General features: G+C 40.1%; 1 protein-coding gene across 4 annotated transcripts; it reads left to right on the top strand.

Annotated features, from left to right (window-relative positions):
- Positions 1 to 69: 69 nt before the first annotated feature.
- On the top strand, positions 70 to 12927 carry LOC141917724 (lung adenoma susceptibility protein 2-like). Of its 4 annotated transcripts, XR_012621419.1 has the most exons (9): positions 158 to 538; positions 1365 to 1691; positions 3463 to 4230; positions 5547 to 5697; positions 6843 to 6951; positions 8316 to 8447; positions 10791 to 10864; positions 11783 to 12006; positions 12652 to 12927. XR_012621419.1 is itself a non-coding variant. In XM_074811133.1 (8 exons), the coding sequence occupies exons 2-8, from the start codon at positions 1415 to 1417 to the stop codon at positions 11880 to 11882; spliced, it is 1611 nt and encodes a 536-aa protein (XP_074667234.1). In that variant the 5' UTR covers positions 70 to 147; positions 1365 to 1414; the 3' UTR covers positions 11883 to 12200. The 4 variants fall into 4 exon arrangements, 3 of the variants coding, with proteins under 3 accessions (XP_074667234.1, XP_074667235.1, XP_074667233.1); XM_074811133.1 differs by lacking the exons at positions 158 to 538; positions 12652 to 12927 and adding an exon at positions 70 to 147 and having other exon boundaries at positions 11783 to 12200; XM_074811134.1 differs by lacking the exon at positions 12652 to 12927 and having other exon boundaries at positions 158 to 327; positions 11783 to 12200.
- Positions 12928 to 14275: the final 1348 nt, after the last annotated feature.

Here is a 14275-nt window from a genome sequence, read left to right as displayed (position 1 = left end):
CCCGGCCGGCTTCGCCTACACCTCCCGCAGGGCCGCGCGGCCGCCCCTGCGCATGCGCACGCGCCTGCGCGCCGCCATTTTGCGGAGGGACGCGGTCCCTTCAAACCCCCTGCGCGGCAAAGCCCGGAGGAGCGGCCGCATCGTGGGGTGGGGCTGGCCGGGGTTGCTGGGGAGGGTTGTGGTGCTTTAGGCTCTTTTTTCCTCATGGTTTAGTGAGCTGATTGCTTCTTGTGAGGGGAAAGGGGCCGGGGGTGCCCGCCACGGCCGGGTTTTCACCCCGGGGGTGGTGTGTGAGGGTGGGGCCCCCGGAGGTCGCGCAGCCCTCAGGTCAGTGCTTAGCCCGGCTCCTCGGCCTTCTGGGGAAGAGCCCTTCGGCTTTGGAAAAGCTGACCCCCACTGTGCCTTTTTCATGTAAATCCTTATGCCGCGGTTGCGTGATGATCCTTGTATGCATAAAATACTGGATATAACTTAAATACGGCAGGAGGGTTGGAACTACATGATCTTCAAGGTGCCTTCCAGCCCAAACCATTCTATGGTAACAAAATTACTAAATTTTGTTCCTTGTTTCAGCGCCTGTAACAGATTTTTCAAATGGTACTTTGCCTACAGCAGTGAAATGAGCTGTTAGGTTCCTTTCTGTGACCTTGACCATCCTGATTACAGCGTTTGGAACAGGCCTGCACTTCCAACTCTTCAATTTACAGTTTGTGGAGCTACAAAGGCAGCTTGGATTAGGTTGATTAAATTGCATAGATAGGATGATTTTAAGTGCTCCCATGTGGCTTGTAAAATTCTCTAGCTGTGTGTACCCGTTCTGGTTATATAAAAATATCTGCAAGGGTAATGGCTTCCTATTCTCGTGACATTGAGTTGTTTTAATTTTTTGTATTAAGCTACTTCTGCTTTTCTCTGTGAATGCTACTCTTCTGGTTCTGAAATCAAAAGTTATGATAACTTCTGTGTTTCTTTGAATTGTATGTTTGGCAACAAATGTCAGCAGTTCTTACATGAAATCCTGTTCTTGCAAAAGCAGGGTGTTGAGGTTCCTCTAGAACTAGCGAGGAGCTGGATTTTGTTGTTCTCATTATACTAAAGTTTCAATATACAAGAAGTTTTCCCAGTTGTTATCTTTTTTTTTTTTTTTTCAGAGCCTTTATTTTCTGCCTTTGAGTTTTCTAGGGGTGGCACATGTGTATGACAAACTTGTTTGAAAAGCAGCAAGTTGAATAGCTAAATAGTAATTTTTAGGAAAATAGTAAGAAATACAAAACAAAAGTAAAAAATCCTAGATATGTTACAGTTTATAGGAAAACATTTCAGTGGAGATGATCACTTGCATGTTTGTTTCTTTTTCCATTTAGACTGATTAAAAAGATGAGTGAAGATTCCAACAGAAACCTGGATAAAAACCATGACAAGCTCAATAAAAGAAAGCAGTGTCTGTTCTGATTCAACAGTATCTTCTCTTTTAACAAGCTGTAGCACTGACAGCAACAATCCATACTCAAACAGCTGGATTCAGTACAAGGACAAGCTTTACAGCTCTGCATCTGAGGCTTTGGAAGCTTATATTGAAGATTTTGATTTAAGCCTCACCTCTTCAGAAATAAGCACTGGAAAAATCTCCATATGTCAAAGCACTCCCAAACAAGTTAAGTTTCCAAAGCATCGTGCCAAGGAAAAACATGGTATGTCTCTGCAAATACGTTGCTTAGTAAGTTTTGGTGTTTGCTGTTCTTTTCCTGTCATTGCCGATGGTGTTGCAACTCCTTATCTCACCCCAGGTGTGTTTTGTTGAAGGAATATTCCCCTCAAAACTGCTTGCAAGTCTTTATGGTACAGTAAATGATGCTCGGACATGGCTAGCAATATTTGTCATTCTCTGTAGTGCTTTTTTGTAAATGCCTGGTGGATTGGTGAGAATTCACGAGCATGCTCATGGATGCAACAATAAACTCTAGAGTATGGAATAGAAATTGTGTTTTCTATATGCGAAGACAGTGCAAATCACTGCTTAAACCTGAGTCCTGAAAAAAATCTCAGTTTCCTTTCTGGAGTAAGTAAAGTCAGAATCTAATTAATTGACAGAGTTCCCTTAAACACTGCTTTGTCTTAAAACAAAATCTGCCTCTTATCCATTGATTTTTATGGAATGTACATTTGGGCCAGAAGTCTAACCCAGCTGGTTAATATATGTGGGTTTGAACTGGCTTCTGTAATTATTAGTTAGCTTGAATAACTAAAAGTTCATATAATCAGTTTATGAGAAGATCTAGGGTAGATAACTGTGCTTGAACTAATTTATATTGCAAATTCTTTGTCCATTACATCTAAAATAACAAAGTCCTCAGTACAGGCAAACTTCATACCTGAAAAAGGATGCTTGCCTGGGTTGCTTTGGCATGGACAGTTATGGTAGCATATAGTATTAATCAGGGCTTTTTTTTTTTTTTTTTCTTCAGCATATAACCAGCATTTTCTTCAACCTATAACCTTCCTCTAGCTTCACACCTTTCTTTCTCTTACCAAGACAGCTGGTGTTTAGCTTTTCGTTTATATTTTTCTAATACAAACCACATTCTACTTATGTTTAATTGATTTCCCAAACAAAAAGAAACATTCTGGTAATCACTAAAAATGAGAAACTGTTCTATGAAGGACGTCATCTCCTCATGTTTTACTCTGAAATTTCTCCATTGTTGTTGTTTGCAGAAGTCTCATTAGCTCTGTTCAGACATTAGCTAGTCCGCATACACGTTTTGTATGTTACAATAGGCTGTAATGTACAGATTTCACCTACTGATATTACAGTGAAAGTGAGAAAAAATAACTTCCAGGTATTAGCTGAGGAAAACCTGTTTTCATCAATCAAACTGCTTCATCGTTTCAGTTAAAAAAAGGATTTAATGCTATAATTCTTCCCTGAAAAACTGTCAAGTCAAATTTTACGGAGTATGTAAGTTTGTATAGAATCACAAAATGGGTCTATAAGCCTATTTTCTGGCTACTTGCCTTGAAAGCTCTTGTTTTTAACCATTTTTTTCTAGTAAATGTGCCTGGTTTCAATATGGGGAAGTCATCTCTAACATTGTGGTGTGGAGGAAGTGTCACTACTAGGACTGAAGTACTAAGGACATGTCTGCAAAATACAGTTCTGAATGTGAAACTAAAAATGGGCTGTAGAATGTTGATTTCTTGTTTCTCTTAAATATTTTACAGTTTTGAGTGTTTTCTTTAATTATTGTGTAGGACGAAAGGAGGGGTAACTTTTGACTGGTAAGATTTTTATCGAGATTCTGATTAGAAACAGAACCACTCTTGCAAGAATGGTGATTCCGTACCCCCCTAGTAAAGAATGTATTTCAGCTTCAAACTATTACTTCATGGTAAATCTTACAAATGTATCCTTTTGGTATGCTTAAAGTTTAGCAATTCATGTAAAGTCTCTTTGTTTTTCAGCGCTGGAGGATTTTAATCAGCACGTAGGATTGGGTTCTCTTACTTCACCCTCTGGAAGGCAGAGTGAGTGTGACCCAGACTTGATTAGTCTCACGACAGATGATCTGTTAGCATTCCCAGCGGACGGATCACTGCCCTTTGTCCAGCCTAGTCCTTTTAAATCGAGGCATCCAAGTAGTGAGTGGAACAGACAGTCCCTGAAAACATCTTCCTGCCCTTACCAAACCTCATCACTCGAGACTGAAAGCGGTTTCAGTCTCCTGGAGAATGGGAAAGGTGTTGCTGCCCAGAATCCACACAAAGACTTCAGCAAAAAGAAACGTGATATGCATATACCTGATAGGTACAATTCTGCCTCCTCTGAAGGAAGTTCAAAGCCCTTATCTTTTGAAGAGAACTCTAACACTTTTAAAAATTATCCAAGGTGGCTTACCAGTCAGAAGTCCAACTTAAGTGTATCGGGGATAAGTAGTATTCCCAATTTTCACTACCCAGTCTGGCTTAAGAGTTACAACCTTTTCTCTGATTCAACTAAAAACGATGGTCAAAATTTTCATATACAAGGCAAAGCTTCCTCTTCACAAACTTATGAGATCCTGAAAAAAAGACACTCTGTAGATAAAGACAATTCTAATCTTTTTGAGCAAAATGGTTGCCTGGATCCGAGAGGTGATAACAAAGCAGAAGAAAGTTGCAACTATGACAGTCCAGATGCATTCTCCCCATGTGAAAACTCATTTTCCAGGCATGCTCAAAAGCTGTCCAGAGGTAAGGATATTTCATACATTTTTTTTTTTTTAAATTTTGAAGGTATGTGTATAAAGACATTTACATTTTTTAAGCCAACACTCTCTAGCTATGTTAGTCTGACCGCACTGTACAGTATTTATTCACTTCCATCTTTGACAAATGACTCAAAGCACTTACTAGTAGTTGATGAAGTTAAACAGCTTTTATACTGTAAGTTTTCATATATAAATCGATATTTAAGCATTCCTTTTACAGCAAAGTATTTATTACAGTGGCATATTTAGTACCTGACTGCAAGATAATGACAGTAATTCCATAAATATTTTAATAGAATTTCAAGCATTAAATTAAATTACATGAAGTGTAACCTTGAGGGAGAGAGACTGCTAAACATTGTGTAAATGAACCTGTCAAACTGGTAAAAAATACCATTTATTGTGCAGCCTTTTTCTCTACTTTACGCAGTCAGCAGGAGATATTTGTAACCCATATATTTAGGTTAATCCAGGGCCTTCAGTTTACATAAAAACTTCCCTTGGGAATGGCCCATGCAGCTACTTTTTGCAGCAGACCCTTGCTCCTCAGAAGCAGGGAGGTCCTGCTGTGGTGATCTTTGTGTTGTGAAATACCAGCAAGATAAAAATGTTGGATATAAAAATGTCTGCAAACACCTTTCTAATGTGTGTGTACGCTGAACTTTAAATACAGGCTTACATCTTTCTTTTCACACAGAACATTTTACCAGTCGTGAACAGACTAGGTATAAAGAAATATGTGAGAATGTGTCTGTCATTTTGAGTGCTTGTCTCAACCTGGTTTTAAATATGAGTCCTGTATGTGATTGTATATGTGATTTGCGTGTGTATGTTGTGTGGGTTTCTCTCCCAGGTGTCTGTAAAAGCAGCTATTAGAAAAATCTGTATGAAATAGGAAAACTAACCTAAGAACTTACAATATTAATAAGTAATATTTAACATTGTATTGTGAATTATTATTAATTATACTTTCCAGAGCATGAAAGCACCTTAAAAACATTAAATAATCTCGAATGCTGCATACGATAGTTGTTTCACGTAAGAAACTCTTGACTACTTCAAATACTCTCCTGGCTAGAACGTTGCAGATCCCGTTTGGTACTGATGATTTACGTGCCCTACTGCCATACCATGGTAACCAAAGGAGTTGTATTGGGGCTATACTCTCTGTAAAATATTTCCAGTGCTAATTCATCTGGAGTAATTTTCTCTGAGGATTGCCTACAATTCAAAGTAATGTGGAAATAATGCCCTTCAAGAGGGTTGGACACATTATGTCTTTGGTTTTTTTTTTTTTAGAAGACCAGCTTGAGCTGCTTACCTTGAAGGCTGACAGAGGTCTGGAGAGCTCAACCGAAGATTTGTCAAATAATCTGGAAATTGATGGCAGTCCTTCTACAACAGATATACTAGGAGCAGAAAGATCATGGGAAAATGCTCCAGGTGCTTTGTAAGTAAACATATATTTGGGGCTAATTTGTGACAATGTGTGATGTATTTAATTGCTTTTGTATATAGATTATAAGCAACGGTGCTGTGGCTTGTACATAAAGAAAGGATTTAGTATTAAATTTCTTGCTAGTGCTAAATATTTGATACTTCAAGGTCAGGATATGGCTCCCTTTTTCACTGACTTGCAAAGAGTGTTCTCAATATTATTGCTGCCTTTTAATATCTTTGTATATCAGTGATTTATAAGAAATACTTATTTCAGGACAAAAATTAGTTCATGGAACTTAAACTGACAGATTTACTAGTTTATGATTAATAGCTTATGAAAAACAAGTTAATAGTGGGAAGTCTATTTTTTTAGAAAAAGCAGTGTGGCTTTGGGAAGTTTTGGAGCAGTCTTAGGAGTGAAATTTCAGTTGTGGAGGAACTGAAAGGTTATTTCATAAGATCAAAGAATGTTGAAAATCAGTGCTGCTTCTTAAAACTGTAGGAAATTCTCGTAAGGTGTGTGCAGTTCTGGGTGTTGTCTGTCAGTTTGCCCTGGAAGACTTTGAACTTTTGGTTCATTTTAGCAGTATTTAACAGGTGAGTAAAAGTCTCAAACTGCAGCATTCCTGCACGCGATACTAGAAGCGGTGCTGTTCGTGTCCTGTTGAGAGGGAGGCTAATGGGCTAACCTCTTGCTAGCCACTGGAATACCCACACAGGAGACCAGCCCTGGAAATCGGGCTCCATTAATGATTCTGAGACTAATAGTTTTGAATTAAAATACCTTAGAGGCTGTAGAAGAATTAGAAGTCAATAAGCAGAAGGTAACTATTTTTCTGTAGAAGTTGAGTATTAATGGAGGAATACCAGGTGTAAGAAAAACTTCCACGTGTAATACATTATAGTTAAGAAGTCCTTACCTTCCCTTTTTTGTTCACTTGATTTTTTACAGCTACCCAGGTTTTAATTATCCTGGCAAAACTGGAAAAAAATAGTTGTGTGTTTCTCTCTAGTGCTGACAGGACTACTCAGTGCCCCCTTGGTGTTGCATTGATGCAATATAGCTGGTTTCATCGTCATAACTATATCCTAAACCAATCCTTTTTGTTTCTAAACCTGTTCTTATTCTCCGTTGTGTGTTTAATGTTGGTTTAGCAAACCACCAGGGCCTGTGTGCTGTGAGGACATGGAGAGTGCTCCACCACTCCCCAGGGCAGATATCATACATAAGTTCTTGGAAGACTGTTTAAATGACAAAAATAAGGTCAGTAAAATTGAGTATTTATTTCTGAGAGTGCCCAAAATACATATAACTGGTAAATATAAGAAGGAGAATACCTATAAATTGTTTTTTCTTCTTTTTATAATATATAAAGTGGAAAGTCTGCAGTAGGTTAGCCATATCTGAGCATGATGAATTCATACAGTTATTAAATCCTATAGTCTTACCCTTGGTCACAATTACTATTAAGAAAGCATCTAACTATGAAATGCTTTGTTTAGTAATAGTTTGACTTTTACACTCCATATTTTGTTGAAATAATAATTTTCCTGGCTCGAGTAAAGGAAGAATTTTTTTGTTATTGATGTATTAAATACCACAAATTTCCTAGCCTGGCTGATGTACTGTTGGGTACGAGTCAAGTTCAAGAGTTAAGTAATATATTTCTTATTATTAATGCTGTTGCACTGGAATTGGATCGTGGATTGAATTTACTCTTTTGATTATTCATTATTGTATTCCCAGTCCCACATATTAATCACCCTTCTTGGCAGTCTTAATATTGTTCAGTCTTTCATTTTAATTATATGAACCCTTTATCCTTTTCTCAGCTAGGGAGATGAGCACTGAGCCCGGTATTGTAGTCAAAAGGCTCACTGTTAATTTATGTATTGGGATGTTCCTTTACCTTCTGCCCTATTCTCCTTGAATCTTAACTGCTCTAAGGTTCTCTTTTCCCATCCTGTAGTAAACAGAGCATTGCCCTCTAAGTTTTCCCACCGCAGCACATCCTTCCGTTTCCCTAAGGGGAGTTTGTTGTCACAGAACCCAGTGATGTGCACGAGTAATTCAAATCATCCCATCCGATGAACGTCACTTTGCTGTATTTCACCCTTCATGCCTCCTGTTCTCTTGGTTCTGCTAGATCATCACACCTTTCTAGTCATAAGTATTTCTAGATGATCCACGAATTTTTGTCACTGTGAGTGAATTTGCTTTTTGATTATACAATGAGCAGATATATAGGTGCTAATTATATGAATAAATCTATGTTTATCATTAAGGAAGCTTACTTGCTCTGTCAGCTACGAAATGTTGAAACCTGTTCCAGCACTGCTGTCATAGCATTACACGGACTGACAGTCTTCATATTCCTGAATTATTTTCCACAAACCAGGGCTGAGGCCTTCCTGTGTTGCTTCACGTCTTCCTAACAATGTATTTCCAGTGATTTCACTGACCATACATTAAGATGAACCAGAACACGTACAATTTAGAAATAGATCTTTAAAGAACAGGTAGAGGGAAACACTCCTAGAAATTAGCCTTTAAATTCTTTCAGGGAAACTTCAAAAGTTGTTTTATGTGCACCGCAGTATGAACCAATTCTTTGGGTTTTGGTTTAGGACACTGCTTTTTCTGGACATCATCATGACAGACCCCTTGAAGCTTTGAAGCGAATGTTGTTTAAACTTCAAGCAATTCAGGGAAGTTTAAGCCAGAATGAGACTGTTGAGCAAAAAGAAGAGTTTGAAAAAGTGAGTAGTCAGTCTTGTCAAAATCCATGTGCTGTGTATGTTTCCGAGAAAAAATATTAGGAATTTTCTAGACTTGTTTTTCAAGCATTTTAGAGCGAGCACTGCAGGAGATTTAATCCAGTTTGCATCAGGAGCACATGCTCGAGCCTGCTGCGCCCCGAATCCTCCTCCTCTTGCTGCTGCGTTCGCAGGGACGCTGCGACAGGCCCGTCGCTCCACAGTGCGCTGTAAGCCAGGAGATGGCGACATTTGAGGCAATCCTGCCCGAAGAGAGTAGGCTGTGCTCTCTGCTGCTCTAGCCATAGCTGTGTCCTGGAAAAAACTGCCTTCTGAGAATACCCTTGTTAATTCTAGGCTTTCAGGGACATGTACAAAACTTTTAAAAAGCCAGACCTTCTCCAGTGCTCTATCCTTGCCTCCTTTGGCATCAGTGAGTTGGTATTTTGTGGCACTTCTGTTTCAAAATGATTTCACAGACTTTTATTATATCTCTTTACCTTTGTCCTAATGTCACTTGCATCCAGTTCTTAAACCCTCTGTCCTCTACTTGGTAGTGCATGAAATGTTTCACATGGGAATGGGAATAGGCTGGTGGGAGCCCCATGAAGGCCAACAGGGACAGATGCAAGGCCTGACACCTGGGCAGGAAGAAACCCTTGCAGCAAAACAGGCTGGGGAGTGCCTGCTAGGGACCTGCTCTGTTAAAAATGCCTCAGAGGTCTCAGTAGGTACAAGCTGAACATAGGCCATCCGTGTGCCCCGGCAGCAAAGGAGGAACAGCAGGGCCTGGGCTGTATAAACAGGAGCACATGGATCAAGAGAAACGATTGTCCCTCTGTATCCCTCAGCCCTTAGACCAAATCTTTGTTGGGGACATGGATCGAAGCACCCTCAGCAAGTTCCCGCTGACACCAAGCTGTGTGGGGTGGTGACATGCTGGAGGGAAGGGATCCATCCCAAGGGACATGAACAGGCTGGAGAGGGGGGGACGGGCAAACCTCATGGAGTTCAACAAGGCCAAGGGCAAGGTCCTGCCCATGGGTCGGGGCGATCCCCAGCACAAATCCAGGCTGGGTGAGGAGTGGCTGGAGAGCAGCCCCAAGGAGAAGGACTTGGGGGGGCTGGGGGGTGGAAAACTGCCTGTGAGCCAGCAACGTGCGCTGGCAGCCCAGAAAGCCACCCGTGTGCTGCGCTGCACCCAGAGCAGTGTGGGCAGCAGGGCGAGGGGGGGGATCCTCCCCCTCTGCTCCGCTCTGGTGAGACCCCCCTGCAGTGCTGGGTCCAGCTCTGGGGGCACCAACAGCAGAAGGACACGGACCTGCTCAAGCGGGGCCAGAGGAGGCCACGAAGATGCTCGGGGGGCTGGAGCACCCCCCTGTGAGGACAGGCTGAGAGAGTTGGGGGGGTTCAGCTGGAGAAGAGAAGGCTCTGGGGAGACCTTAGAGCGGCCTCCCAGGACTGAAAGGGGCTACAGGAAAGGGGGGAGGGACTCTTGATCAGGGGGTGTAGGGATAGGATGAGGGGGAACGGTTTTAAACTGACAGAGGGGAGATTTAGATGAGATGCAAGGAAGAAATTGTTCCCTGTGAGGGTGGTGAGGCCCTGGCACAGGTTGCCCAGAGAAGCTGTGGCTGCCCCCTCCCTGGAAGGGTTCAAGGCCAGGTTGGACGGGGCTTTGGGCAACCTGGGCTAGTGGAAGGTGTCCCTGCCTGGGGCAGGGGGTTGGACTGGATGTTCTTCAAGGTCCTTTCCAACCCAAACCAACCTGTGATTCTGCAATTGTATAATATTACATCCAGGTTTAGGCCCCCTGTTTCCAGAGAGACGTCAATAAGCTGGTGGAGGGCCACTGAGGTGGTTGGGGGCTACAGCACTTGTTTACAGAGGGGAGCTGAGAGAATTGGGCTTGTTCAGGCTGGAGAAGAGGAAGTTTGGGGGGACCTAGTAGACATCCTGCACCTGTGAGAGGGTATCTGGAGGATGGAGCCAGGATCTTTGTAGTGGTGCATGCTGGAAGGATGAGGAAGAGGCGTAAGTTGAAACGGGAAGTTCACACTGGGAGAAACTCTCTAACCCTGAAGACAGCCAAGCACTGGGACAAGTCATCCAGGAGAGGTGGTGTAGTCTCTGTCCTTGGAGGTTTTCAAGATTTGACTGGATAAAGCCCTGAGCAACCTGCTGTAACCTCGTAACTGCCCCTGCTTTGAGCAGGAGCCCACTTCCTGAGGTCCCTCCCAACCTCAATTACTTTATGATGCTATAAAGTTTTATTGCATGTTTTCTGTAATATTCGGCTACTTTTGCTTCCCTCAGTTAAATTATTTTTGTTTGTTTCATTTTCAGCTTTCTGAGAAAGCAGAGGCTGAGTTAAAACTGTGTGACAGTGAGAGAATCCCTCTTACTAATTCTATTCGGAAGTAAGTGATTTTTTTTTTCTGACTCTTCACTGTTTTCAGGAAGTGCAGAAAAGGAATGATAAATTAGCTAAGAGAGTTGTCATGTGATCAGAAACTTTGAGAATAAGCCAGTAGTGAATAACTAAAAACATGGCAGTTCACAGAGCAGAGTGAACTAGTGAATGACTGCAGAGATGTCCTCTGTAAATAAACATTTGTATTTCATCTGTATCAATAGATTAATTATTGCTGCACGTAGATGGACTTTAAGATAGTAGATGATCTTCAAGGTCTTTTCCAACCTAGATGATTCTGTGATAATCAGGCTCGGAGAAGTTGATAACATGGGACAAAATATTTTCTTTTTTTCACTACTGTGGCAAAAATAATTGCTAGAAAACGTATTTCATTAATGAAATAAGTAGAATCCTACTGAACAGTTAAGTGACTAAAGAAATAATAAGTTTGAGAAAAGGCAGAATGGAAAACAGGGTTTTATTATGTAGAACATTTGTTTCAACAACTCAGTGTTGCAGTACACTTTTAAACTGTAATGTAAAATTAAGATTTTTTTTTTAATTTAAAAAAACACAGTAATTTTCAGTATCGATGTGTTATTTTATGACCTAATGTTTTGCAGTGTTTAACATCCTGTGTTAAATACCTATTCTGTAATAATTTAATAGAAACTGGTTTTGTGAGCACCTGTATTTGAGAAGATGTATTTAAAATTTGTTCCAAAAAGTATTTTATCTTTTTACAAAAAAATCTCCTCATGTATTTTTATAATCTCTAAAACAAAGTGGAACAGTTAGACATAGAGATGTAAACCATATATAATACCATTCAAACTGTTAAATTGTTTGTTGAAAATCAACATTTTGTGTTTAATAACAGTGTGTATATTATTGTTTAAGTCTTCATTTTTTCCTAATCCAGGGCTTTACATCATTTGTCACATCTTAAAAGTGTCGTTGAAGATAACAGTAACCAACAAGAGCAGAACGATGATCATCAAGAAGATAAAGAAGAAGAATAATCCGTGAAGCTAATATCTAAAAATATTTTAATATTGTATAACTTGTCAGCCTGACCACTGGTTCAAAATTTCTTTGAATGTTGAACCAGTGCACGTTCTCAAAAATGTTGTATTCAGTGTTTCTGTACATATTCAGTATTTCTTTATATATTCATTCTTTTCATTAGTTACTTCAAAGCTTAACTGAGTATTAGTGCTTCCAGAAGGATCTAACAATATGTGACAAGAGATACCACTTTTTAAAGAACATTTCATTAAAATAATGTGATCATTTTCATGGAAGAATCTCTGTTCATAAAAATTTACAAAAAACCTGGACTATTTGCCCAATTCTAGTCATCACTTTGTTACACAGCCTGTTAGAAACGGGGAGCTCGATGTGGCGTGTGAAGTTAAGCAGTGGAGTTTAACAAGAATATAATTACATAATACTTCCAGTGCTCTTCTTTCTAACAGGACTTGAGTTGATGTAACGGCTCCTTGTTCCCTGACCACAAACTTACCAGATGTATTAAAAAGTGTTTTTTGAGTTGTCCCCCTCTCGCATCCTGGGGAAACCTGGTCTTTTGGGGAGAGAAGGTGCTTGTTTGGAGACATCCTGGTTTGGAGCGGGGTGTACTGAACTGAGCCAGCAGCTGGTTGTCACTCTTCCTGGGAAGTCCTAATCCCCCTTCCATTTTCCTTGGCTTTGTTCTTAGCTTTAGAGCATATAAAATCCTTCACTGGGCCTAAACAGGCAGAGAAGTAATAGAATATTTTTTTTTTTCAGCACAATTGAATAGAATTAGCTCGTGAAAGCTGCTGATAAGCACCAGAACTTGTGCAGGGGAGAGAGGAGTAGGACTGATCCCATTTGGCAACAGCAAATTGAGAGACAAAGGGAAAAGCTGTAAGTAGTAATTTGAGTTGAAATATATTGACAGAACATTTTGAAAGAAGCCTTTTGTACCTCTTCTGAGGCTTATATAACGTAACTGAGCGTTTTATGCTGTCAGTAAATAAAATATGTATGGCTCATGCCTTTCTAGTGAGCTGTTTCCTTTTAATCTGGATATTTATAGGTACACATGAGAAAGCAGGTACCTGAGTGTGTACTGATTCTGAGAAATGAAATAGAAACCAGAGGAAAAAGTAGAAGAAAGATTAGCTACATATTTCTCCCATCTTCCTGTTAAGAATTAGTAAGCAGAGAGGTAATAAATGAGTTCATTTTATGAATGCTGTGGCAGGAGAACATAGGTAGATCGTAAGTAATACATAATAACATATTTCAGACAGATTTTATTGGTCTTTCTCAAATGCTCAGAGCTAGATCTGAAATCAGAGTACAGAAAAGGAAAACATTTTGAGAAGCTTTTATAAAGCTTTGCATTGCTGAGACATGAATGTACAAACCAACTGATACTCTGGGTGTAACTCTTGTCTGTACTAAGAGAGTATCTGCCAGTGGTCATTTTATCAAAGGAATTCAGATGTACAAGGAAAAAGGAGGTTTTTTTCCCCTGGCATCACACGTGTGTGAGCGTGGATCACGATAAATTTGCTCTACTTTTGCACTACTCCGGCTGCTGTGCGTAGGTAGTTACACGGAGTGTGTGTATGCTGTGTTGTTTGAGTACAGATACTCCTCGGGGTGCTGGTAGCACAAGCAAGGTGGACTCAAAGCAAGACTTGATGCCCTGAGAGTGCTTAGAGGTTATACACACTGGTTGTATCCTGCTTGCAGGGGTGCAGAGAACAACTGTAAAGCACCCCCTGCTCCCTTAGAACACCTCTTGATATTAGAGCAGAGTTTCTTTGCTGTTTAGAAAGTCGTTTGCATTAATTTCTCCTCGGAGAGTCCTCATACCTATCCAAATTTGTGAGACTCATCATTCTTAGGAGGGGTTTTTTTTTTTATTAGCCTCCAGATATTTCTCCTTTACCAGTTAAATGTGCTTTGGAGAATTTCAACACAACTTTTTCCAGTTTTTAGGGCACACGGACCTCGGTAACAACTAAAAGTATTGTTGACTTTATTGAATATTCATAGTTACTAACTTTATATTGGCCGTGGAGAAGGTCCACTGTGTGGGATACTCTACTGTGTGAAATAAAAGTACCTTCAGTATTTGAAACTAAGCAGTAAATGAGTGACACCTTCTAGTTATAAACAACAGAAATTCAAATAAGAATAAAATAATTTTGAAAAACACAATAAAACACCGTTAGCAAGTGGAGACAACTGGTTTCACGTAAAAATAAGGTTTTTTAAATGCTATCAAGATTTTTCTGGCCGTTAAAGAGTATTTTAAAGAGGGATTTGATCCTTTATATATCAATAGAAAAAAGGAACTTTTTGATTGTATACTCTGGTCAGTTCTTGCAATTGTAGCTGGAATTTAGTTTGCTTA

This window comes from Strix aluco, chromosome W (assembly GCF_031877795.1).
Source record: "Strix aluco isolate bStrAlu1 chromosome W, bStrAlu1.hap1, whole genome shotgun sequence".
Lineage (NCBI taxonomy): Eukaryota > Metazoa > Chordata > Aves > Strigiformes > Strigidae > Strix > Strix aluco.
This window is presented reverse-complemented; position numbering and strand designations above follow the sequence as displayed.

Coding starts and splice junctions, on each gene's coding strand:
- LOC141917724 (XM_074811133.1), top strand. CDS start 1,415: ATGACAAGCTCAATAAAAGAAAGCAGTGTCTGTTCTGATTCAACAGTA. Junction 6,952..8,315: donor GTTTAAATGACAAAAATAAG/GTCAGTAAAATT, acceptor GTTTTGGTTTAG/GACACTGCTTTTTCTGGACA. Junction 8,448..10,790: donor AAAAAGAAGAGTTTGAAAAA/GTGAGTAGTCAG, acceptor TTTCATTTTCAG/CTTTCTGAGAAAGCAGAGGC.